General features: G+C 38.7%; 1 protein-coding gene across 2 annotated transcripts in view; it reads left to right on the top strand.

Moving 5' to 3' along the window:
- The first annotated feature begins 1,490 nt into the window (after positions 1 to 1,490).
- The window catches only part of LOC137972985 (uncharacterized), a 47,120-nt gene continuing 21,110 nt past the window's right edge, over positions 1,491 to 27,500 (top strand). The window contains exons 1-7 of one of the 2 annotated variants that reach the window (XM_068819684.1): positions 1,491 to 1,686; positions 16,566 to 16,689; positions 19,223 to 19,415; positions 21,209 to 21,362; positions 22,832 to 23,019; positions 23,473 to 23,622; positions 25,955 to 26,108. In XM_068819684.1, the coding sequence (XP_068675785.1) occupies positions 1,620 to 1,686; positions 16,566 to 16,689; positions 19,223 to 19,415; positions 21,209 to 21,362; positions 22,832 to 23,019; positions 23,473 to 23,622; positions 25,955 to 26,108 (1,030 nt within the window). In that variant the 5' untranslated portion in view covers positions 1,491 to 1,619. Of the gene's footprint in view, positions 1,687 to 12,078; positions 12,388 to 16,565; positions 16,690 to 19,222; positions 19,416 to 21,208; positions 21,363 to 22,831; positions 23,020 to 23,472; positions 23,623 to 25,954; positions 26,109 to 27,500 lie in introns of those variants that run through there. The other variant, XM_068819685.1, reaches the window with a different exon arrangement.

Here is a 27,500-nt window from a genome sequence, read left to right as displayed (position 1 = left end):
TCTCTTGCGATAAACAAACCATTCACTGAAAAAGCGAGGAACAGTTTTGCGTTAACAGGAAAGTCGCTCATCGAGAGAGAAGCATGCAAGCACGGGTGGTAAACGCCAAAACGCGGGAAAATGTTTGTCACGTGGCAACGTGATGTGCACTTCCGATTTCTTTCTCTTTTCTTGTGTGGTTTAGTATTCGTAAAGGTTCGTGAAATTTTGCAATACGAAAGTAAAGTTATTTCCTAATTTAATTACCTTTTAAGCATTATAAGTCACAGGTTAATATTCACAACCGAGAGTGAGGTTTTTAACTTTTTTTATTTTGTCGATCCAAGTATTAAAACTGCTCATTTGAATTGCTCGAGTGAGGAAAACCTTTATAATCGTAAACTGTCAAATCATGCGTACATGGTTGGCTATGCCGGATTCATCATCATCATCATCATCATCATTCATTTAGTAATGCACGTTACAAATTTGGCAGCCAATAATGCTGCTGTGCATTATGATGAAAAAGACGCAGACCTACTTTTGACTTCGTGTCGAAACGTTCTAAGGAGTAAGTCGTCGCTAAAGATTTATAAAATGACGCAAAGCAAACTGGCCTATGTGATCCTCTGTAATGGTAGAGATGACTACAGACAAATTTGTCATCATGGCATCATCCTCGCATCAAACAACTGAACCACCTTTAGGCTGTGAACCGAGATAAGGTATGTACGAAAGGTATGCTTTCGACTTTTTGCTTTCTTTCCTTTTTGCACGGAAATACCCTATTCAACATTCGCCGGTCTTTCACCGCTGTTGAAAGATTTGCGAAGGTGTGACCTGTATGCTAAAATTGCGACACGATTTGTTTGAACTCTTTTGGGCGCAGGGAATTCGGCAAAAGTGATTTTCAATCAACCCGTTTGAGTTAAGAAAATAATCAACTCTTTGATTACTTATCAATCCAGTTGGAAGCTGGCCTTTAAAAACCTGTGTTTTTTCATACAAAGATGTCGGCGACAAAAACCCAAGTTGCCGACGAGGAAAGAACAATGCAAGTTAATTTTTAGACTCAGCTCACGGTAAAAACATTTCGTGAAAAGTGCTTCAGTTTCCATTATTATTCATGTTTTCCCAGTGAACAGTGTAGTGCATCTACTGCTTAGTATATTTTTGCCTTTCGTGTTATAAGAAGTTGTGATTACTCCAGACTTCCAAGGTGATTGATGATTTAAAACATCACTCACCCCACACATGTGTTCATTGTCTGGTCTCCATTAGCGACTCAGTTCCGGGGTCCGTTGAAGAATTTTTGACGAATTCAACGACTTGAAATGTTTAACACTTTAAGTAAATATCAATGGCAGATTCAAACCTCTTGAAAATCAAAAATATTGTTGGTTTGGGGGATTTGTTGCCGATTTTACGGGATTATGTCATTCGATAGGTTGTTTGTGTTTCTGCCTATGTCACTTCCACGCGATTGTCAATCAAAAAGTCGAAATGAACAACGATTAGAAGAGTGAAACACAATAGCTTTCTTGAATGTTTCTTTGTCAGATGCGAATGCCATCAGAATTTGCAACTTAAAAATAATCGAAGTCGCACGAAGGAAAAGTTTCGTAACGTAACTAGCAATAATGGCGAAATGTTCATTTATCTTTTGGGGATTTCTGTCCTTCACTTTGATCAAGGATTCTTTTGCTGGTAAGTGGGTCCTTTGATTTAGCAAGACATACTTTCCATTTCGTACAGAAGCTCATCTTTAGTCAGTTTTCGTATCATTTTTAGCTTTAATCCCACGAGCTTTGGTAAACAGTAGCTTCTCTCGTAGTTTATCAATGCTAAAGTTCTCGTTTCAATGGTTACAACCTTTCTCTTCTTTTTTTCATGAAATGCCTTTGTCCTATTGTCCAAACCCAACTTGCATGTCGTTTGCGATTCACGTCTCATTATGTGACAATATTTGGCCATTGTATCTGTAAACGTTTGCATCGAACAAAGGTGTTAGCGGATACAGTAGAAGTAAGTTTAATTCTTTAGCCGGGATGGAAAAAGTTGTTTGAAAATATTCCTCAAGTCATGTTTTTGGTTTGATTTCGTCGCTTCTTTCACTCTGGCTTTTATCAGAGCTGCTGGTGTTTGATAATTTGATCCGAAAGCATATGAGCATATCTAATTCTCTCCGAGAAAGGAGAAAGAAGTTGACGTTTTCAATCTTCCGTGAGATGCACTAAACAAGCGGGTGAAACTTCATTTGAAACTGTCGCCCTCAAGATCCCAAGGTCGATTTTTCTTGTTGCTATAATTAGACTCTCGGGTCATCGAATGAAAACTAATGAACATTATGCATGCTGCAGAAAATCCCTTCGCCCGGCGATTTGGCCTTACCCTAGTGAATAACACACTTTCTAGACAAAAAATCCATTAATGCACAAAAGTATTTTTTTCTGTCTCATCGAGAATTAATTGTCTTGGATACTTCGAGAAGTTTATTTTGCTAACAGCTTTTTCTGTGTCAGGCGTCATCCGCAAGCATTTTCCAATATTTACAGACCCGTCCTTTGTGAATTGAGATATGTGATCACCTTTTTAGCACGAAAGCCCAGGAAAGCACATTGTGTTAAATTCGCATAACTAATTTTACTTTAAACCGGCAATTCAGTGGTATAATACTCTTTGAGAAGTTAGAAAAATGTGGACGCCATTATGGAAATTACCCTCGATAATCCATTTACTCAGACCGGTTTATTTCAACACCGATTCAAGCCGGAAAGGAATCGAAACTTGTTTTAAAGTTGTCGGAATTCTATCTCGCCCTTTAAAGTATAAATAAAACAATTGTTTGTGATGTTAGGGAAAGTGACACGTTTTTTGCTCGAATTTTCTCGAACACGATGCTTTTCTAGGGGTTTTCTCAGAAATGGCGAAAAGGAGAGGTACAAGATTATATATTGCGACCGAAAGTTATTCCCATGCGATCAATGCAAGTTGAAAAGATTGCGCTCGGAAGCAACAGTCATCGCCTTTGCAACCATCGTTTGAAGGCTGGCGCTTTATAAAGGAACAATGACGATTTCAAACGCAACAAAAATGCCCCAAATACGTCAGTGTTGAACGGTCGCTTCCTTTCAATATGAATTTGATGATTGCAAAGTAGACTTGGAGATGTTACGCTAATTATATGGAGCGTAAAATCAGCAGCTACCTGTATATTCAGTTCTAAAACTCAATCAAATACTATACTTTTGTTCAGTATTTTTCAGTAAGTCAACAGATTTCTTCCTTTGTGCCGACACACCCTTTTTAATGGTCAATTAAATTAATTAAGCACAGGAGTAAAGAAAGATATACCACAAGCCAATTAGCTTAGGCTTTTCACCTTTTAATAATTATAATGGTTTCTGGGAAAATATATTTAAAAATTAACTTTTATTTAAAAGGTCAATGTAAACTGCATAGTTTGAATAAATAATTTTTAACCCATTTATCTGAGGCAGCATGTTTGTGGAATATCTGGCGTAATGTTTATTCAGGCATCATGACTGTTAAAAATTCTCAATGAAATGACATTTTTGCTTTTTGATCAGTTTTTCCTTTGCGATCTTTATAGGAAAGGATCATGGTAGAAGAAAAGCCTTGTCTGATTTAAAGTTAGGCATATACAAAAAAGATTGTTGTATCTCTCAGATAATAATGTATGTGTGCTGTGATAGGCTGATTTACTGAGGCTTATTAATTTTCCAGAGAATGGAATGCTGTACTGCCCACTTAATTTGAAATTTTGATAAAACATTCTTTAGCAAGTTTTTCATGTTGTTACGTAAACTTGTAAAACTGTTTCAGTCTTGGAAGTAACTACATATTTCAAAAAGCCAAGAAGATTCATTTGTTTTTCGGGTTTTGATGTGCAATTGTTGTGGCAACCTTGCACGACTTTGAACTATTTTCCTTTGCATCATTCCTGCTATAAATACCTCAGAGATATATATTGTAATAAATATCTTACTAAGCTCGTTTTCTAGGTCCTTACAGTAATTTATGGATCATTGATTTCATGTCCATGTGCTTCACACTTGGACCATAAAATGAAAAAACTTGGTTCGTAACTGACAGTATGGACATTGAACTTGATTAGTAGGAGGTAAATATAATTCCTTGTGTATTGAACACTTTCATCTGTCTTTGTATGATGGACATTTAACCTCCTTTTGTGCCTCATTATAGAGCAAGTATTTGGTTGTTGCTTATTAAGCCTTCCTTTGCTTATCACGTAGATTGCTATATTATTTATTTATTTTGTCTAATACAGTAATATATATCAAAACATTTAACCATTCTGATTGGCTGAGGGAAATGCAGTTTCTGGTAAAAAATGCAGAAGAGAGGTTATTCGATCAGTGCAAAAAGGAGTAATAAACTGAGCATTCTGATTGATCATTGATCAAAGCCACAGATAGCCAATCACATGGCCCAATTTGTGCATCATTTTGTGATACATGAGACTTGCTTCTGCTTGCAGTTACTAGAGGCTTTCTCAATATTTTGTCATGTCTATTATTTGTAAGAAATCACATGATTTTTCTTGTGCAATTTGGAATAAATTAGCACTCAATTTTTTCAGACTGCAAATTGCATTCACTCTAAGGACGTGGATGATGATGATGATTATTAACATTATTAGTATCAGTATTTTTTATCATTTCAAAATCTCACTTAATTAAACACACTAAAGTGGTTCTCATATTTGCCTTAGGCATCAAGCTAAATGACCCATAGCCTTCACTGTTATAAGAGGGTCTTTCTGAAGATTCTTTGCTGTTCCCAACAAGCAACGTTTCTGCAGTAATGAAGTGCTGCCATCCAAGCCTATTTTCTTTAGTTGTTTCTTTAAGGTCTTACTTTTTGTCCAAAAAGTACACGAACTTGCCCCCATGGTGACTGGCATGATGGTGACTGTTTTACAAATATGCCAGATCTTCTTAACCTCCCTCTTAAGGTCTTGGTACTTTTCAACTTTCTCTCATTCTTTTTAACACACTTGTATGTCAAAGAGATGGACAAAACCTTTTATGCAACACTGTCTCTTTTTCGGACCACAATGTCTCTTGTGTTCAAGGTGATTGTCTGTTTGCACTGTAAATAGACAATTGTTATTACTAATGTTTAGCAACAAACATGCTGGGTTTTCACGTGTTTAGGTCCACAATATAGCGGTTTGCTTAGCGGTCAGCGGTTCATTCGTACGTGCACAGGCTTATGTAGGTCATGCTGTCTCAGTGAAGTGGCCATTTGGAGCTGCATTGGGAGGGTGTTGTGTGGCCTTTGTTTTTTAGTGGTTGTTTTCATCGTTAGCGTTTTCTTATTTTTTCTGCTTCCCTCCCTCCCTCTAGCCCCCCTTTTTTTCCACTGTTATCACAGTGTGACAGGTGCCCGGATGCCTCTGTGTGTGGGCTCACAGCTGGGTTGCAGGGATTGCTAGCAATGGGAGCGTTTACTGTCTATTGGCTGGCTGATCACAGTGGAGGCCCCTGGACATCCCAGGCAACCATCTTCCGCTAAGGTCGATGCAGTTGTTAATTATGAATTTATTATTATTATTATTATTATTATTATTATTATTATTATTATTATTATTATTATTATTATTATTACTATGTAGAATTAAGCACAGGGTTTGTCCCTGGGGAGAAATATCCAGTCAAGTCTCATCCTGAGACCTCAGACTTCATGCACTTTTCTGAGGATATGTGCCGATCCGAGGAGTGCCGACTTGTTCGGTCCTTAATTCCTAGTTCCTCCAAGTGGCCTGCCAGCTTCTTTGACTCTGAACCCAATGCACCTACTAGTTATTATTATTATCATCATCATCATCATTATTATTATATGTGTTTTTCATCATCCTATATGGAATATATGACATGCCAAATTATTTTCATTAATTATATTATTATGTTGTTGTTGATTAACTGTGAACAGAGGTGTTCCAGCCAGTTTTAAAATTTCCATCTGTGAAAATTAGTTTCCTTTCTTGTAGTAAAATAAACAAATTTTTGTGACGTTTAAAAGTTGTCCTTAATTTCATTTGCCATAAGGCAAATGGAATTTTGTATACTGATTTTGAAATATGACTCATGGCATAGATCGTTTTCACGTGACGTCATCATTTTCTAAAATCCAAAACTAAAGAGCCACGAAAGTTTTTATCCTCATCAGGCATAAGAGGCGGTAAATTTGTATCCATTTGCAATTTTAAAGCTCAATAGCTCAATTGGAAACCAGCTCAATTTTAAAGCTCAATAGCTCAATTGGAAACCAGAGCATTTTGAATTTCTGAGTTATAGCGGTGTGTGACACGAGGCGACGATCGAGTTTATTGAGAAATATATATTTATCTCATGGTTTTGAGCCTTTTTAGATTTAAAGCATTAGGAAAAGTGCCTAGGTAAATAGCTGTCTGTTCAGTACAGATGATCACTCGCCTAGATAGCCAAAGTAAGTAACAGATGTTGACACTATTTTCCGGCCGCCATATCGGTGCACCACAGATGTGCACCAACATGGCATTTTCATACTGGGGTCTGTAAATTTCTGCGAAACATTTCGACGAATATCTGAAGTTTGGGGAAACGCACAGGCCTAAAACTTGGAGAAGTGTCTTCTTCATTTATCTTCTACAACATCACGAATTCTTGACTTTTTCCACTGGATGGTTTTCGATTTATTTTTTTATTGCGTGACAGTGAAAACGATCTATAAAAATACTTAAAATATTTGAAATCACGTCTAGTATGTCTTTGATTTTATTTAAAGTACACTAACCCTAACCCTGAATTTATTGCTCTTATGCCAAAGACTATTTATTTCTGAGTTCCACCTAATAACTGCCAGTGATCTGAGAGGGTGCAGCAAACAATCATAAATGTTTCTTTAACGTGCAGCTTGATAGTGAGGCAGTGAGGACAAAAACAATAGAAACAGGTTGGAATGAATGTGAAAGATATTTTGCATATCATCCACTTTCCTTTGTCTTTGTCCTCAAACCCTCTCTTTCAAGCTGAATTTTAATATATCGAAAAAAGCCTAGATTAATTCAAACATCATTATCAAGAATCAAAAATTGATGAGTGCCAAAGTTGTTAAAAGAGTTGAATAGTGATGTTGCATAAAAGTGGATGATGTGAGACACATTGAAACGTTGAATAACTTTAATAAGGTACATTACGGGTGCGTTCGATTGACCCTATTCCGGAATAAGAATACGTGGAGTGATGATTTAGAACACTATGTGTGGCGTTTGCAGCAACAAGGATAATAAAGCTATGTTTAATCATAGTTAATAGAGGAGAATGGTTAGGAAGCTCGGCAAACATCAAAGGAGCAAACAAAGCAGCCAAGATTTAGGTTGGAAAGTCCACTACCGTGCACAATCTTTTGTTTTGCGCTCATACACTATGCATGAATTACGTAACCAACACGTTTCTATTGGTTAGTTCTTCAGTACGGAGTAAACAACCATTGTGTTTTGTGCACGGTCAAGGCCAGAAAAGTGAACAAAAACCTACAACAAAGAAAGTTGTCGGGTTTCCTAACCATTCTCCTCTATTAACTATGGTTTAATATAGCATTTTAGCAGAGGTTTGACAATGTTAATGTGAATCTTCGTAAAAACGAAGGATTTCCAACTTCTATTCCATGTATACCTATTCCGGAATACGGTCAATCCAACGCGTTCTAAAACATAGAAAAATGCAGAATTCGAAACTGGTTAATTTAACAAGTCAGGTTCTATTGTCTCCATGTGCAGATGAGTGCTGATTAATGAGTGCAATCCTTATCAATGCCGCCATCTTGGATATATGAAAACTTGTAGGTGGTCGAACAATGTACATACATGCAGTGAACGAAAACAACAGTAAGGTTGATTAATTAAAATCTGCGCCAGGTGTTCTAAAGATTGATTACCGGTGTCGCTCCGTTTCCGTGAACGTGTAAGTAGGGTTTTAATTTCCAGAAACTCTTGGTTGCCATTAGAAAATTAGATGGCTAAACCACTTTCTTTTCTCGATTGTTGATATTCGATTTAGGCCATTAAAATCTGTTCTGCCCTATTCACCTATTGTTTATTTTGTTTACTATTCATAGTTGCGATCTCTCAGGCGTCTAAAGCCGCCTCCCACAACACGAGAAAAAACGCCTTTTTTTTTACTGAAATAAGGCCAAGAGCTTCACCTTGTGCTTGCTTTTTGGAAAAGTCTGGACTGTGGAAGCATTTTTTGGCACAATACCCTTAAGACATCAATCCGCTTCTAGGTTAAAGAGGTCAGGTATTTGTATAATTAGAAGACCTTTTAGACGGGATCCCTGGAGGGCTTTGTCCCCAGGTCTCTTGAATGTCCACAATCGAGCTTGAAGATCAGGGGCTTTCTTATCCGTTAAGAGCATTGCTATAGACGAGCATATTCAATATATCTTTTCTTTTTGTTTTCCTTTTCCTATTAGTATAAGGTAACGGTCTTAATATTGTTTCCTTGGTCAGGTTAGTTTCAGTATTTGTTTTCTCCATCAAAAGTTAGTTCTGCACAGTCTCCAGCTTAATGGGTCACGGTGAGATTATTTAACTTGGCCGGAACGAAGTCTAGAGAAGAACCCAGAAAGTTTCTTCCGTTATTGGTCAGTCTCATGCCGGGATCATCACAGAAGCGCCCTCTCTTGAGGTATCACAGGCCACAGAAGTTGTTTGTTTCATACTAGGTGATAATAACATACATAGCAAATATTCGCACTCGGAGAAAAAAGTGGAAGCACCAGCTCCTTCATTTAAAGTTGAGTTCGTTTATCTAAACTATATTTCAAAGGTCTGTAGATCTCAAACTTGGCCGAAGAAATTCTAAAGATTCCTCCGACAGATCTCTTAGATTATTCTGAGGCATCACAGGCCTATTGTGTTGATTTTTTTGCGTTGATAATAAAATTGTACACATTTCCTGTCGGATTTAGTTGTGCAACCGCCATCTCCCCTGATTTACGTTGAAATAGATTGTTTAAGCGATAATACAAAAGCCTGTAGATCTTAACTTGGCTAAGGAAAGTCTGAAGCTGTAATTTACGTATTGAACAATGTTCCGCCCTTGAGGTATCACAGGCCTATAGAGTGATTTCTTTCCAGAACGTCTAAGAGGCTAAGGCTTGGCAAATGGTTTTGTTTTCTTAAGAACGTACTCAACATGTTCTTAAAGTTGTGTAGCATGCAAAGACTGCAAAAAGAGTTTTTCATCATTATCATCATGCAATAAGAAAAGCGTCGCTAAGTATTTGAATTGATCGTCCTGTTAGACAACAGTTTTACATTTCTTTATCTTAATATATACTACAATCACAAAAACAAATAAAAACAAATGAGAAAAATAAAGAGGTTCTTAACTGAATCTCAGCCTGGGTATGTTCTTAGTTCACACTTTTTTAAAACGTTGACGCTGAGATTAACCAAAAAATAAGAACGTATTAACAACCGATTCCTCAGGCTGAGGGTCGACTAAGAACGTTTTTATCTTAAATAAAAGCATAAAATAAAGATAAAAAAATGTAAATTAACCCAAATACTTATAAGGGCATATTTTGTATCACATATTGGTATCATTACATAGGTGATTATTGAAAATTCTCAGCGCTGATTGGTTACACTAGAGATGATTATTATGCGATTTTTTTCAAAATGGCCGCAAGCTGTTTTGTCCAGGTCACAGACGAAGAAATTCATTGTTTTAAAGAAATAATCATCTATGTAATTATACTAAAACAATAATTATTATTCACTTCAGGCTTGGTGAATAATAACCTCGACTTTGTCTCTGCTTTTATTCACCGAGTCCTCGGCGAATAATTGTTAAACAACGGTTTTCTTATTGCATGATACACAACACAGTTTGTAATTGTGGGCAGTTCTTATTTATAATTATTCCAAAATAACTTCAACACCAACAAAGTCATCAGGTGAAACAAAGTCTGATGTAAATTTAAGAATATCTTAATAACGTTTTAAGCCTCACATACAACGTAAAGCTTCAGCTCCAAAATTAGACGTCTTATGAAAAAAAAAAGAGTATGTTTTTGTAAAAAAAACGTGTTTTAAAATTTTGCTTAGTGTCAGCTTATTATTATTATTATTATTATTAATTTTTTTTTTTTTTTTTTTTTGCGGCGGATATGTTCGCCATCAGAAATTTGATGTAATTACGTCAGTTAACTGAGATAATTAAACGTAGCCGACCTGTAACGGAGACAAGCACCAGCGCCCAACGGATACTGATTTTTAGGATGGTTTCTTCGCCTCTGTTCTGCATAGATTTTGTGCAACGTTCGGGTATATTTTTTAGTCAAAATCATTATATGTATAGTATTTTTCTGTCACTCACGCTTTCCTGAAAACTAATGAAATTTTATGTCGAAGCAGATTATTGTTTCAAGTTTGAATCCATTTCCATTCTCTTCGTCTTTCGCTATGCATGACAACAAAATACCTTTCTGACGGTACCGGTATGGCCGCTCTTGGTACAGCGAACGTTTCATTTTTGGTTCTCTACATTGATACAAAGACCTTTTTTGAGTCATTGAAGTAAGGCCAACAAGGGCCCTTGTTTCCAGCTTAATTACAAGGCCATGATAATGCTTTAGTAACAAAAATTTCATACTAAGTGAGGTTCAGTGATTTAGAAGCTCCTTCTTGGCCATATGTAGGTTATTTTTGTCAAATATGAAGGTCGATGCTTTTACCGAAATCACGCCGAGAGTACTCGGAAAAGAAAGCAACTGAATGGCAGTAATGCTATTTCAAGTTATACTTCTTTCATGTGTCTTTTAAATGTCTTTTAGTTTGAAAGCAAATTTCCTTAAAACCAGGGGAAAAATGGACATTGTCAGAACTTGAGCTTCCCGACGTAAAAGGACGCTTTCAAATTTTGGCCCAAAAAAACGTAAATCAAATAAAACTCGTTAGCCGAGGAACCAGGCGTAATCAATGAACAATTTATCCAGTTTGTTTTATCTGCTAACTAAATAAGCCTTTACAATTGCTTATTTCTTTTGTTTTATAACCCCAATATTGTTCTAATTTACGGTGTTTATCTTACACAAAACGTTACATAGTTATGCCTTTGAGATGCTAGCCAAGAACATAAATTTATAACATCGCCTTTTTAGCTTAGCTATCGTTTACGCATGCCATGTATTTTGAAGCAAAATGAAAGTTAATGTTCATTCCATGTATTTATTTTTTTCTTATCAGTGAGCAAATCATTCCACAATCAGAAACGGTTAGGGTAGTTTTTAAAACCTCGGTGTTTGTACGTGGGACGAGATAATGGTCCGTAAATGATTTTAAAGAGATAAAACTGCCCACTCTTCGACAAGAATGCAAACACAGTAGAATTACGTAAAATTACTTAGAAACCACTTTAAAACTACATCCGTTACGCGTGACTTGTTCATTGTGTATCTCGACCAGCGAAAGTAAACACTCCAGTGATGTCATCATCAGTTGCACGCGCGACATCACGTATGACATTCTGAATGTACGAGAAGTCCATAACACAAAGATTTTTTGCTACATGCATTCACGACTCTGTGTTGTCGCTCATCGTTTCTTTTAGGGAGAGATGTTTGGTTTAAAAATTTCTCGCTAATTGATCTCTGGTGCTAAAATAAACAGGGTGCGGTTAGAAGACCGGATAAGCTGAGCCTGTAGGCCGTCCTGAAGTCTCTTCAGGCGGAAAGGTTTGTTTGCAAAGATTAAGGAGTGAGTTCTCAAAACTATTATACTTCGGCATATTTTTGATTCTTTCAAAGTAATGTCACCCAAAGTGCTCACGAAACGCCTCAAATTTCTGGTCTGTCCACTTCAGATCATTATTTTAGGCTTTAATTGAAAAGAAAATTATCCGTTCATTTTTCACTATGATTCTTTCCAACTTAATCAACTCGTTGCCATTTTCAAAACTATTCCGGAATAGGATTACATGGAATAGAAGTTAAAAATCCTTTGTTTTTATGGAGATTCACATTGAAATTGTCAAACACCTGCTGAAATGCTGCATTATTTCAAACACATCTTTATTGTCCTTGTTGCTTCAAAACGCCAGACATACCGTTTTAAATCATCACTCCACGTATTCTTATTCCGGAATAGGGTCTTAGATTTGCATCTCACACATTTTAAGAGCTGTTTTCACACCCGGCGTTTGTGTTTTCCGGTAAAAGAATATCAAAAACAAATGCAAAGATTTCAGTGTCCCCATCGAGAGATTCGAATTAATTACTAGACTATAGTTGGCTGGAACAAGACCTATGTCTTGTATGATGCAATGCCTCGTTTTGCGATTGTTGTTGTCCTGTGTCTTGCACAATGTTATGGTAAGTTTGAAAAAATGTAGGATCTTGCAAATTAGAGAGTATGTGGGTTCTATCATGAGAGACCCGATTTTCAGTGGCTATCTCTTTAGTAGTTCAGTGTTCTTCTCTGCATGTTATTTTGCAGCAACGAAACACAAACAAACAACTGAAATGATTGATTTCGCAGGGTGCTGTCTTAGGACAAAAACATTAAGTTTTCGTGAATTTGTGTTCTTTGCCAAAACAAGGCTTGCAAACGATTACTGCAAGACGCCACTGACTTTGCGCGGTTTGTTTCTTGCATTTATGCATACACTGTCGCTGTCGCTATTGAAAACTGGCTTCGAGGTTAGTTTTCTGAACAGAGTAAATTTGTAACAGCCACAATAATAAATCGAATGATCCCGATAACTTTGGAAAAGAAATTAAGCAAAGCCGGTGCATTTATCCGTTCGTCGCCAAATGGACACCTATCGTACCGTTACGTAACGGATAAGGGGTCAGTGCTTCTTTGCAGTAATTTCTTGAAGCCGTCGGGCCTTTTATCAGTTCAGTTCCCCCGATAACAAATCGAACGGACGCCTATGGCACCGTTACGCAACGGATAATTTCTTGAATTTTCTGGAAGCCGTTCGGTTTTTTCCCCCGATAACAAATCGAATGAATCCGATATCGTTTTCAAAGAAACGGAGTCCATTTTATTCGTTCGTCTCCGAACGGACGTCTATGGTACCGTTACGCAACAGACGAGAGATCAGTGCTTCTTGGCACTAATTTCTGGAAGCTATTCGGTCTGTTTTCAGTTCAGATCGAATGATTGGCCGTAGTTATACTAGAGGATGTCTAAGACGTCTTAGACGACTAGTATAAATACGGGAAATACGGTGGACGCATTAAACGTCAGACGAATTAAAAGTCTCAAGTTAAGTGCGTCTAAACGATGCCATTAACAGACGTCTTAGTCGTCTCAGACGTCTAAGCCGTCTAGTGTACGTATAAAGACGAGACGCACTAAACGGGGACGCACTTAGCAATGAAGTGCACACAGTCTCTTTGGTGATTAAATCTCGGTATCTTTTGAAGAAAATTGTGAATTTGATTTCTAGCCGTCGAAGTTAATTCCGTCCCGTATTTATATTAGTCGCACTTACGCGGCCAGACGTTTAATTAATGCGTCTGGACGTCTTCTAGAATCCCACCTGGAACCGTGAGAACAGACCAAAAAAACGAGAGCAGAAATGAAACTAAGTTGCGTCCAGAAATATAGGAAAAGAACTCGTTTGGATAAAACACTACTGGGTGAAACAAAGATGAAATAACTGTTAGTGCAACCGAAAACCAATTAAAACATTGCTAATGGGAAACGTAGTTGGTCTGGCGTACCAAACACCTTTCTCGAACGCCTGTTCCAAACCAAATTCATGACCTTAGGAGAAGATACCTTCTGATTGTAAATACTAAAGAGCTAACAGAGCCTTTAGAGTGTAGTTTCTCATATAAGAGTCAATTAACACCTTTGCTCGGAAACAGCTAGGAAGAGCAATCTCCCTTAATTTAGCATGGAAACACTAGGTCATTCAAAAGAAATATATATTAATCCCAAATCCCAACTTTTACCCTTGAAGGAAGGGAACAGAATATGCAAGCGCAACAATAATTCTTCTAAGGCCCGCCACAATGGGAAGTAATATTTCCAAAAAGCGTACGCTTCCATAAGCGATTTTCTAGATCATGACGTAACGACCTTCGAATCAAGACGCCTTCACAAGGAAAAGAGTAAAAAAATGACAAAGAATCCTATAAAAGGTGGAACGATTCCGAGTATAAGCAAACAAACAGAGAAATTTTAACCCTTCTACTGTGGGACCCAAGACGCCTATGGTCCCGTCGCGGAACGGATAACGGACAATGAAACTGAACGGATAAAATGCCGAACGGTTCCAACATGGTTATTGCGGAGAAACGCTTATCACAATAATCTGTCTCCTATCCGTTGCCCAACGGCAACATACAGGACTGCCCGATTGACGATGAATGGATCAACGCACTCCGTTTCTTCGTAAACTATATCGGATTGGCCGTATTTATACATGACAGATAAGCGGTTCTCTTTTGTGTACAAACAAAAGTCCTTTGCTCAGGTTTAATTTAGTTTTCTAACACCTTGTGGTGAATGGTAAACTGGTACAAGTGGGAATCGGACAGCTGCCCTGGCGCAGTGCTTTTACCACTCGCGTTTGATATTCTATGTACCAGGCGGCACCTTAAGCCCGCCCTCCTCACCGTGTAGTCGTTTGTTTTGATTTTGCTATGTGGCAATCATAAATCGGTATTTTCCCTACATATATTTACTCTGCAGCTTGATTCTAGGTACATGGTAACCTGTTTCTTGTAATTTTTGTAACTGGTCGTACTCCGATCGTGCTAAGCTGTATTGTCGACAGTCTGTGAGATACCGTTTGAAACAAACGATTTTCTTTGTTGTGAAAAATATGTACATTATAGTTAATAAGACTGACGCGCGGGCATTTTGCTTCTGGGAGGTGTCATATTGACGTGTGATTGGCACTTTCAAACTATAAGGACATATAAAAGACCAGTATACCTTGGGGGAAAATATAGTAGATATAGTTCCTCGGAGCAACATATTGTTGAACGCGAACAAGAGATAGTTGAACAAATGCTAAGAGTTTCAGTTGTAGTTGAAGGAGAACTGTAAGTTCGACCCGAGTGCGTCAAATAAAAAACCGAACCAACACTGAGATCGTTGAGGAGTCTGTCTTCCCCAAATCTCTAAAGTCTGTTACCAAACACTTACCTTAAGTACGATTGGTGGAAAGCGCCTATAACTACACTGCACCGTACTCTTCTGTACGCCTTCCGCACTGCACTGCTTTGTGGAGTATGGTATAAAAATTAATTAGCTAATCAAAGCGCGTCTACCGTTTGAGAGAGTTAGAAATTGGATACTGTCTATTTAACTTGATCAAGGTCAAAATTCCCACGAATTTCTACCCCTTGTTTCAACTGTCTCCAACTATACAATAAATATGCCTGCAATTTAAAAATACGGGAATTAAATATCGCAGAGTGTCGTAAATTATTGAAGAACTTTCTATCTGTGTTATCCGCTTCAGTCGGAGACTGCGCGTCACATAGCACAAACCAGCCCTGAAAATGTACCTTATCTTGTCCAACCACTAATCCAATACATCAAGAGAAGCTATGCTGTAGTATCTGTAGCACTTGTAGACTTATTCGGGAGGTCGTTGTTTCATTGTCGTCTCAGACCAACCCTCAGGGGCTTTAAATAACTGAGGAGAAGGTGCTGCCGCCTTTTTCATGACATCTGCTAAATGAATGTTGGACCTTAAGGCTCCCTTTACAAAAAGGACTGTAAACCGTAGGCCCCTTCTCGAAGCATTTGTTTGAGACTTAAAAGAACAGGCACACGAATAGAAGATAGTATGAAACGGAGTTCACGATTTTGTTGTCCCTGGGAAGCTTGCGACGGCAACATTGACAACGACGTCACGAAACATGCATATTTAAGGACAAAAAACAAGAGTTTCGCACGCTTTGCACGTGCTCTTTCGGTTTCGTTTATTTCTTTGCCTTCCTCGGTTAACACTGACGTGAAGTGAAGAAAATTGAAGTCCTTTTTGAGGGCGTGAGCACAATAAATGCACTGAATTTTCCACTCCCGTTCAGGGCTTTTCTATTTTAAACATAGTGCACATTTTCGATTCGGATCGACTTGAAGCAATAGGCCATTTCAGAGTTCATGTCTGCCTCCTCTTCAAAGCGAGTGTAAGTGCGAAGTTTTTCTTATGAAAATTAGCTCTCATTCATACGTAAAGTAGAACTAATTACCATCACAAAAACTTCGCACCTAGACTCGCTTTGAAGAGGAGGCAGACATGAGCTCTGAAATGGCCTATTGTCTCATGATGCCAGGAATGTTATTTTTTTGTTAACGTTGTCGCTGCTGTGGGCGTCGTCACAGATGGCAATCGGAAGTGAGCAATTTGTTTTCACAATTACAGAAGAGTAAAAGATATAAGAGAGACTACTATCTTGGCAAGCGAAGTGGTTTCATCCGATTTCTATCTGTGGTCATGCTCCCTTATTTCAAAATCTGAACAAAATTTTAGCTACATCCCTGATGCGGCCTGGTCTGATTTCCTCTTTCTTTTTAGGATGCAATCGAGCTCTGGGTATGGAAAGGAAGACAATCAATGACAGTCAAATTACGGCGTCCTCAACGGAGTCCGTATTGTTCTACAAGCCGTCATTTGGAAGATTAAATCTGGACGAGGGAAAGTGAGCTTAACAAGAATTTTCTGATCCTCCTCTCTGAATATACCGTAATGCAGTATTAGTACGATACCAGCTAACAACAGCTGCGCCCTGTCTCCTTTAAGGACAGTGCCTACTATTGTTATTGCGCATACGTTCTGCGCATCTCGAGGTACTCGGATTTCCTATGAGTGGTGCTTATTAATACAGGAAGAATTTTTTGCGGTTGAAAACTATGCGGAGAAAGCAAAGTGCTCCTTGCCTTTTTCAGAGATAATTAAGCTTCAACTAGTGATTTGAAAAAGAACGCTCTACATTGCTTTGTAGTTTAAAGATTTTACAAATATTTTTGATTAATTATCTTCAAAAACTGAGTGGTTACCCCCAATTTTCTTTTTGGATTTTAATAACACATGTTAATATCTACTTTTCCAGTATATCCAGTAAACTGCGAAAAAATACTTTTGAATTAGTAGGCACCATCCTAAACGGATTCCCTTCCAAGAGTGAGATATACGTGGTTTACTCTGTTTGATGCCAGGCGATTAACTCGTCAATGGAAGTCGCTTCATTGTGAAAGCCTGAACATCTATAGGTCCTGTCAAAAACTTAGTAGATTTTTTACTCTGTCGAACGCCAGACGACTTTACTCGTCTATTGGGGATGATTCAGGGGCTCACAAAGGTAAAATACCTCACACCTGCCTTTTCAGTATGTTCGTTTAACGAAGGGGGGATCGGGAAAAGGGATCGTGGAATCTTAAAATTGGAGATATTGAAAATTGTTTCCTTTCATGTCACTGAGAGGTTTGCGTCGTTTATAGACCATGCACCCTTTATGATTATCGCTTTTTAAAGTTTCACACAATTTACCGAAGAACAGCAAATCAAAAAGTGTTAACTGGGCCAGGTTCAATTAAGGTGGCTCAAACCAGTTTCAACGCTTCCAAGTGACGCTCTTATTAGAAGGATCAGCACCATAACATTGTATCATGTGTTAGCACTATTGTGGTACCAAGTGAAACACGAATTAGTGCTGAACAAGATAAAGTCATTATTGTGACGTAATATGTCACCATGACAACGGCCAAGCCCCTTAAAACACCCTTTATTTTGTTCTTAGTTGCTTATATCTCAAAAACGAACTTGGTGACCCGCATTTTTTGTTTCTGAAAAGTAATCAGAAGGGCAAGATGAAACTTTCTGCAAAGTTTTAAAATATTCTGTTTAGTGGATTCAGAGTCAGCTTAATTTTGTGATTTTTTAAGGTGGCTCTAAATCTGCTATACAGAGTTTTTTTAAACTTTGATGAAAGTTTCATCGTGGCCTTCTAATCACTTTTTAGCAATAAAAAAGTGGTGCCACCCAGTATGAGCAACTAAATCCAAAATATAGGGTGTTTTTGCTGGGCTTTCCTGTTGCCAAGGTGACTTATTACATCACAATAAACTTATTACATCACAATAATGATCACATCTTGTTTGGAAGTAATCAGTGTTTCATATGGTACCATAACATTGCTGTTACGTGATACAGTGTTGTAGCGTCATTAGATCTAAACAGAGAATCTTCTAAGGGTTGAAACCCTATCAAGCCTCCTTAAGAGTGACTTCAATTGTTGATGATTTGCACCAAATAGACCATTTTCGATTTCTCACGGCTGGACTGGATCTAGCATGGAATGGAAGCTAATGCGTGCAAATCTTTTCAAATGCAAATTAATTTGCCCACATTAGCCTCCCTTTCATGCTAGATCCAGTGCATCCATCATAATACGAAACTGGCCTATTGATGGAGGCAAATAATGGCAGCTAGATAGATAATTCGTTTTACCGACAACATCGCAAACTAACCCTTGATCCTTTATGCGAAACGCTCGCTCCCAGCTTTACATGCTTCCCACAAAAAAAAAGACTCCTTTCCCTTTGGTGTGAAATAGTATGAAATGAATTCATTTTGAACCCAGAATTGTGATTTAAGATTGAAGCGAAGAGATTGACAGAAGTAGTAACCCGCAAACGTGGTTAAATGAAAGTCATCTCATTAATCTTCTGCGTTGCTAGCGTGGTGGCCTTGATGGTGTTAGGGTTAGCATGAGTGGCTTAGCATGCCCGACTAGTAATCAGGGCAAAACTGACGATTTTTTCGGATGAGTGTGTCGAAAGGAGGAGAAAGAACCTAAAAGCAAATTATAATATTTTAGGTTAAAATCAATGACGAATTATGGCTGAAAAATTAAGGCGGGATTTAGCCTAATTGACTGAAATTTCCCAGAAAAATGCAGAGGCCGCACTCATCTCTTGTTACTGAGAGAGACTAACTATCACCATTCCTGTGGGCCGCCCCCTGTATGTATTACGTGTACCACCCATGATTATATGTCATCAGGTAACATATTCCTGATGTCTGTAGGGCCAATTGCTTCTATTCGCGAGTTTCACGTGAGTTCACCCGTAACGACCACTGTTTTTCTAAGCCTTCCAAGTACAATGTGGCGGCGGCAACCGTGGAAAAGGCATGTTGTCAGGAATAACTTGACTTTTTTTCCCTTTCTTAAGTGGAGGTTGGTGCCCTGACGATAATGATGAGCACCCGTATCTTCAAATTGATCTTCTAACGCCGCATACCATCACAAAAATAGCCAGTCAAGGAGCAATGGACAGTAGTGCCAACCGAATGCAACAATACAGACTGTCTTACAGTTATGACAACAGGCGCTGGTTTAATTACACAATCAACGGTAATGTGGAGGTAGGTGTATTTGAAAATTTGGTCTTTTCTTTTAGTTTTGTAACGTAACGTAACGTAACGTAACATAACGTTACATAACGTAAGCATAAAATCAAACCCAAGCGTTCTTTTGATGCTTTCGTATTGCCCCGCGTAATGCCACTGAAGTCGTTCGTCCTTGAAAGTGTGAATCGCCTTTCCAAGAATGAAATTGGTATCAGTGAACGACGAGGATTTTTGGAAAGAAAACTGAAAAATAATCTTCGGGTGCTCATGCGTTCGCATAACCAGGCCGAAAATCTGGTCATCTCACCTCGTTTTCAGGACGAGAAAGACAAAGAAATGTACCGAGAAGCAAAACGCACGTGCAGGGCGTGAATAGCCCGTTAGAGGTTTTCTCAGATTGAATGAACTTATATCAGATGAGCTTCAATTTTCAAAAGGGACTTGAAGATCTACTACAGCTGTAATACGATGGTCGACGAAAACGTCACCTCAAAAAAAAACTTAGCTCCATCATAAGTCTTTCGGGATTATTCAGTCTCGTTCACGTCCTACAATATGGGCGAAGTATCCTGAAAATAAATTGGGACGAGCGGTTTCAGAGTGAAACCGTAAAAGATTGTCTATTGCATGCTTACGTCGTCGTTACGCAGAGGACCGCAAACATACTTGCTAAAATCCGTGCTGCACGTGCAGCACGATTACTTATGCTCTTTTACCCAATGATATTATTGTTTTGTGGTGTTGTCCTAGCCGTACCCGTCGTCGTTTCTTGAACTCCCTAAATTTTATTGCACGGTGGCTCATTTGGTCGAGCATTGGGTTGTCATGTGGGAGGTCATGGGTTCAAACCTCGGCTGAATCCACACTCAGGATTTTAAAATAACTGAGGAGAAAGTGCTGCCTTTGTAATTTCATCTGCAAGTGGTAGACTTTCAAGGCTTCTCGGATAAGGACTATAAACCGTAGGCTTTGTCTCACAAATATCTTCTATATTCACAAGTTCCCTGGGGGACGTTAAAAAACCCAGACTATTCGAAAAGAGTCGGGGATGGAGTCCCCGGTGTTGTGGCTGTCCTGTTTTCTCCAGCAGAAGTGGCCGGCTTGGCAGTGATGTGTCTGAAAAGGCTTACGTATATGAGGCCACCTAAGCGGAAAAACGGCCATAAGTGAAAAAGGGACTTCGCCGAGTGCTGGAACATGTAGATGTAGATGTGGATGTTAGTCTTACGTTTGCTGCTTGCCGTAACCGCGTTGCTAAGTCTCTCTATTGCTTTTATTGTAGCCTATTGCTTTGTTGTGTTCTCGAGATGGTAAACTCGCTTTTCGAACAACCATGCCAAAAGACATAATTTGAGGTTGCGTGGAGTACGTGAGCAACTTTTCCATTTCCGCGATGGCTACAACTCTATTGACACCCGTGCAACTTGGAACATTCACTAAATAATAACAATAACGCGAAGCGATATTTCGTAGCTGTCTCAGTCTGCTATGCTTCTTTTTCCTAATGAGGCTCTAGAGGAGCCGCAAGGACAGCTGAACCCGGTTGTTCGAAACCCGATTAACTTAATCCAGGATTAGCGTAAACTTTTGTTTCATGTTTTCAACTTTTTGGTGAAAGTTTCTTTCTTTGCTTATTTTGGTTTTCCAAAATTGACTTCTTCTAATGTAAAATTTTGCCAAATATCAGCGTTGAACAGCATTTGGGAGTAGAGAAATAGACTCCTTGGTCAATTTTTAACCTGGGATTAGCGTTAATCGGCTTAACCACTGGGCCCAGAACTGTAACAAATCACTGTCTTTTTCGCCAGGTATTTGAAGGGAACCAAAACGCTTTACTGCCTAAAGTCAACGACCTCAAAATGCCAGTGACTGGCCGAGTGTTCCGTATACACCCAATAATAAAGGACAAACACATTCTGACTTGCGCTAGAGTGGAACTATACGGATGTCAACCCTCTGAAGGTATGTGCCAACAGTAATAGTAATATTCGAAGGTTCCTTCGACACGTATCCCAATATTTTCGAAAATCATAGAGCTTTTTTTTTTCTCCGTATATGATAAAATCTGCGTCCACACGTAGCATTCTCGAATCGTATTTGCCCGTCCACACAAATAATCGAAAACGATGTGAAAACGCTAATCCCCACCTATAAATCATTGGCACGCATGCTCTCTCTATGGTATCACGCAGCATCGAATTGGGAAACCGCCGTCTTCACCCGTCCGTACGAATACTATAATAACTATCAACCTCCGTTTTCAAAACTCTACAGTCTGGAGTCTGGAAAGCGTTTTCGGTGACCGAAAGAGCCCGTATCCGTGTGGACGGGAGGCAGAAGTCTCCGTTAGTACAATTACAATTACATACTTAATTGACCGCCCCCCATAGGGGCTTTTCAGGGCCAATGAAACAATCAACGAAACAAAACCAACTGGCTATTTACAAAGTGCAGCTGGAAAGTTGAACCAGGGACTACCAGGAACAAATTCAGCGAGTGGTCAGAGCGGGTCTTGAACCCGGGATCTCCGGATCTCAAGGAAAGCGCCCTAACCACTGGGCCACACTGCCTCCGTATTAGACAATATCCGTATACGTGTGGATTGGGTCTAAATTGAACTCTCTCCATGGGAGCTTTTCGCAAGAGAATTGTAGCAAGTGGTAGAAATAAAGTCAATAAGGCTTAATTATCCCAATTGAAAAAGGAGGCAAACCGGTTGGCTGTTTACAAACCCAGCAAGAACATCCCATAATTATCAACTTCTCTTCAACAACCCACTCCTGTCTGGTGTCTATATCAAGGAAGATGCAAAGTTATTGCAAGATTCCTTTTATGTACTCACCAATTTACTAAAATCTATTAATAGGCCAGTTCCTAGTTCATGTCTGCCTTCTCCTCAAAGCGAGTCAAAGTGGGAAGTTTTTGTGAGGGTAGTTAGTTCTACTTGTGAACTAATTGAACCAATTGTGATGGGCTCCAACAGGACTTAAACAACGTTAGGAGATCGCTCTTTTACTGTTGCTGCTCCTAAACTATGGAATCCATTGCCCTTTGCAATTAGGAGTAGTCCCTCAGTTGCATCTCAATCAAGACATTTCTTATTCGGTTAAGCTTTTTTTTAAACTTGTTAACCTTTTAGTAGGTTTAATGCAATTTTTACCGCAGTTAAGTAGCTTGAGTAATCATTTTTATAATTTTTAAGCGCTGATGAAAATATTGAATATTGATATCGGCGCTATATAAGTTATTATTATTATTATTATTATTATTATTATTATTATTATTATTATTATTATTATTATTATCATCATTATTTTACATATGAATAAAAACTAATGTTCGTAAGGAAAACTTTGCGTTTAAACTCGCTTTGAAGAGGAGGCAGACATGAAACTCGTAAATGGCTTATTGATTTATTGATTAATTCTTAGATTGCACGAAATCTGTGGGTGTAGAAGACGGTAGGATCACAGATCAGCAGATGACGGCTTCTTCGCACTTTAATGAACATTATGCTTCCAATGCTCGCCTCAACAATAAAGCCAGCACGGACAAGAATGGCAACGAGCGGTGGGGTGGATGGTGCACTGATGCAGATGATAAGAATCAGTATTTACAGGTGAATAGTTTTAAGCGTAACGTGGTTAACGTTACCCTAATCTTGTTGTTAGAAATTGGTAGGAATGCTTGGACTTAAAGGGTCATTTCTAGTTGGATATCAAAATTACTAATTACATGGATTTTTGGACATAAGTGCTGTAGCCTTGTATGCCTACCCTCATATCTCTCGCAAGATCTAGAGGTTGTGCAAAAAGAGGAATGAGAATAATCCATCCTGAACTGTCCTATGAACAAGCCTTGGCCAAATCTGATCTATGCCCGCTGTCGACTAGATAGACTCTTAGACGAATTGTAGACGAAATATCCGTCTTAGACGAGTTATTCGTCTCTAGTTCAAATTAGGCCAGTGTCATCGAGAAAAGTCCTTCTCAGGACTACAGTCACCGGGACAATCGTACTTCAGTTACGAGTTGCTATCAAGCTTAAATATGTTTCGCCTTGTATTGTTCAGGTTGATATGGGGCAAGTTCGTTCTGTTTCTGGAGTGGCTACCCAGGGGTATATGATGGGAATGTATGTAACTCAATACAAGCTAAACTACAGTACGGATGGAGTGACATGGCAATCCTACAGAGAGAAAGGTCCTAATAGTGGAACAAAGGTACAATGAATACAATTTTTTTCCTTCACGCAATAAAAAAGTCGTATTCGATTAATTAGATCATAACAGGCACGTATATTTTGTCATTTGCGTGGTATTAGGGAAGTTAAGAAACGACAAAGAATACTGCAACGGGGAAGGCCGCGAAACAGTAATTTCATTGGTTAAAAGGGTGCTGCGCGTGTGCGGCACGCTTTTTTTGTGGGCTTTGTCGGTATACGAGAATGGTCACGTGATCTTCCAGAGTTTGCAGTGGCTTGGGTACAAGCGCGTGAAAAGAAGTGGCGGCCATCTCGTTGCATTCCTATTTGCTGTGACTTGTGTCCACGATTTGCGGCTTTCGAGAAAATTTGGTTCTGTTTTAACCTGCTTTGAGACCCCGAGGTAAGATGTCTTTCGTTTTTGTCTGGTACTGAATATCAACATTATGAATTTGTTTGGATTTGTTGAAAATCTGGCTGTGTAATTTCTGTTATTTTCTTTCGTTATTTTTTCAGGTGTTCATAAAGGGGAGTTATTTTGCTCATGCAAGCCAACATTTATCGGTCTGAAGATTCGGTGCGGCCAACATTTGTAGGCTTGAGTTGTAGGCTTGAGTTGTGTGGGTTGAACAACGAAATCTCAAAGTGTCACTGACTGAAATATATTTGTGCTCGCGTTGAACTTGGTCTGTTGAAAGAATTTTTATTAATTTGGACTGAGGGCTGTTGTGTTAGCTTTACCCTGTCATATTCAACATTATATTTTATACAATACTATATGATGAATGAAATTTTACTGTGAACCCTACTACTACAGTTACAGTGCTTAGTTTACCTTAATTTGTTAACTTGAACAAAGTTGCAAATACTATTATCTTCATTTATTTGATTTTATTGTCAGTTTAGGTTTCACTATTAATTTTTAAATAAAGTTGAGTTTACCCTATGGAACAAATTGTTTGACACGTCCGTTAATGACGTTTTCAAACCTCCAACACTTTGTCGTGGTCAATATACAGTAATTGCTTATACATAATATGTCAAGGCTGGAGATTTGTACCCGCTAATGGCAAGGTGTGAACCCCCATGCCAACTATCAAAGTTGATAGAAACTAAGCGAGAGCGAGCTGTCTAATTGTTTTGGCATAACCCACTGACAGATTTATTCAACAAAAAAGATAAAATGTGAAGGGGAAGCCATTTTTAATAACATTGTAGCTCCTGGTCATGTCCATGTATGGTTGCCACTCTTGGGCAGTTGAGTGCAGTTTTTGGGATAATGTGACTAGCATATATATGTATTCCGATTCGGAATTATTTTTATCCGATTCAGAGTAATTTTTAAGTCATTTCTATTTTCAAACACAGGGTTCACAATCAGAATTGTATACAGTATTTAAACCATCTAAATTTTGGGAATTTCGTAATGAAGTTTATTTACACACGCGCACACTTTCATTTCCTAACATATTTTATGTGGATGGGACGTCTTGGCAAATTTCCCTGGAAACAAACCAATATAAGGGGTGTTCACAGTCTAAATGAAAACACTTTGATGGATAGGTGAAGAGTACAGTGTACAAATTAGGGTAGTAGCATCGGGAAAGGCTGAGGGGGTGAGATGCAAGTGTGGTTGACCGTTTGGGGAAAGCAGCAAAGCCCACACATGTACGCATTGCGTACCTATCCTTAGCGCTCGTAAGAGTATCGTACTCGACAAACAACGGGGAACTTAACTGCTTAAGCAAGAGCGATAACGACTGCTACTAGAACGCTATCGAGAAATAATATGCTCCGGTATTGCAATAATTTCGCAATGATTGCAGGCGATGGTTGGCAGGCGTTCGGCATTGAAAATGTGTATCAACATTCCACAAACAAAATTGGTATGAACGGTGTGGATGTTTGGAGAGAGAATGGAAAATTCATCGTTTGATGCACTCGTTCTCCACACAACCTCAAATTTGGTCAGTTCACGTGGTTGTCAGGACGGGAACGGCAAAGAAATGTATCAAAACGTGAAACGCACGTGCGGGGCTTGCCCCAGTACAGTCACAGATGGACTTATTTTTAGATACACTTTACGCGCCAAAACAAGGAGAAGCTATGTCATGCGCGATGGCTTCTGCCGTGTTTTTTTTTTTTTTTTTTTTTTTTTTTCAGGGAAATGACAGCTAATTTAGGTGGGAACGGGTATTCCAATAGTAGGCTCATTTGTAACTGTGCTGGGAAGCCCACCCATGCCATGAGAACACTCTCATCTCCCTCTGTAAATAATGATATGATATGATATGATTAAAGCAATGTTCCCCCTTTTTAATGTCATGACGGGAATTTTCTTCTGTTCACAGATATTTCAAGGCAACTGGGACAACGACACGGTCATAAAGAGAGCGTTTCCTCGCAGAATATTTGCTCGTTTCATTCGCTTCAATCCAATCGCTTTTCCAGTGGGCGGATATATTTGCATGCGTGTTGAGATTTACGAGTGCTTGCCAACGGAAGGTAATAATCTAACGGCTATCGAATTTATATGAAGGCACAGATAGCTTTCGTGATGTTCAATGGGCTGTGAGAAATAACCACGTCTCGAACTCTCCGAGATCGTTTTCGAGCTGAGTTTCGAACTATAAACTAAACAGGGGACCTCTCTTATAAATTGTCAACAAACGCAACTGTGTAAAGTGTTGACTTATGTTTTTTTTATTAATGAAGAAACTTAAGCCACCATTAGGCAAACATTGCTACTTAATCCGCACGGAATGGTTTTATCACATTGTTTTAATTTGTTTCATTACTTTTTTAGTTTCCTTATTCAGGTTTAACACATTGCTACCTTCGTAGCATTCCCATCCGATTTTATTTTATGATACATGTATTTCAACTTTGTTTTCTTTACCCCAACAGAACTTGAAATGATCCCGGAGATGTCGAGACGTCGTTAGTTGTTATCGCATATTTATTATAAAAGCATATGAAGAAAGACTCACTCAGACAGTTTTCGTCTCAAAAATTTAGTTTTATGCTCACAGCTAATGGACAGGAAGCATATAGAAGTTCTTCGCACTTTTGTGGCTGAAATTTGAATAAAAGTTTCATTACCTTTGTTTTTGTTTATGTCTTTTTTCAAGTGGCAGTCACATGGAGTTATTTAGGTGCGGTCGTTTATGATTTATGATACGGAACCAAATTGCAATGTTCGGAATGCGTCGGAATTTCCCGGTTCCGTGCCGCCTGACACTGCATGTCAGCAGCTGGTACGAGGTCATGAAATTGATTGTGGTTTTTTTTTTCCGCACGCAAGGTGTTTTTGTGGGAAGTGTTCTCAGAAATAACGCAAAGGATTAGTTTCATTCTCTGTACGAAATAACAGAAATTCAATTCTGCCAACCAGCTTTCACTCTCAACATGGGAGTGGAGGGTGGATAGTTCGATCGTTGCATATTCCTTTTATAAAGAGTATCTAGAGCCGATTTCCTTAATGAATTGAGATTTGCATATAGGAAACGACCAGAGCTTAAGACGACTTAAATCCTTTATGAAAATGAATCAATTCCATTTCCCATTGAAAAGACTGAAGACACGCTTAAGTGCCAAACGGAAGCTGGGGCCAAAAAAAAAAAATTCGTTACCTATTCAGACGGAACAAACCAATAAGAAGGTACATAATTTCGGATTGTAATCTAGCGTATTCCTCTACCGTGACCTGTGATGACATTGGATCCGATACGGTATCAGTCGGATGCTATCCTATTCTTGCTTTATGACTTTCCTTGTTGCGTGCGATGAAATCGTGCAGATTCCACTGCTGTTAGTCTATTTTCATATTACTGTATTCCCTATCTTAAAGTTATAAGTTATTTCCGGTAGACAAATGAATATCCGACCGCGCCTAAA

The sequence above is a fragment of the Montipora foliosa genome, chromosome 10, assembly GCF_036669935.1.
Source record: "Montipora foliosa isolate CH-2021 chromosome 10, ASM3666993v2, whole genome shotgun sequence".
NCBI classification, from domain to species: domain Eukaryota; kingdom Metazoa; phylum Cnidaria; class Anthozoa; order Scleractinia; family Acroporidae; genus Montipora; species Montipora foliosa.
Note: the sequence above shows the minus strand (reverse complement) of the source record. Positions and strands in the feature narration are given on the sequence as shown.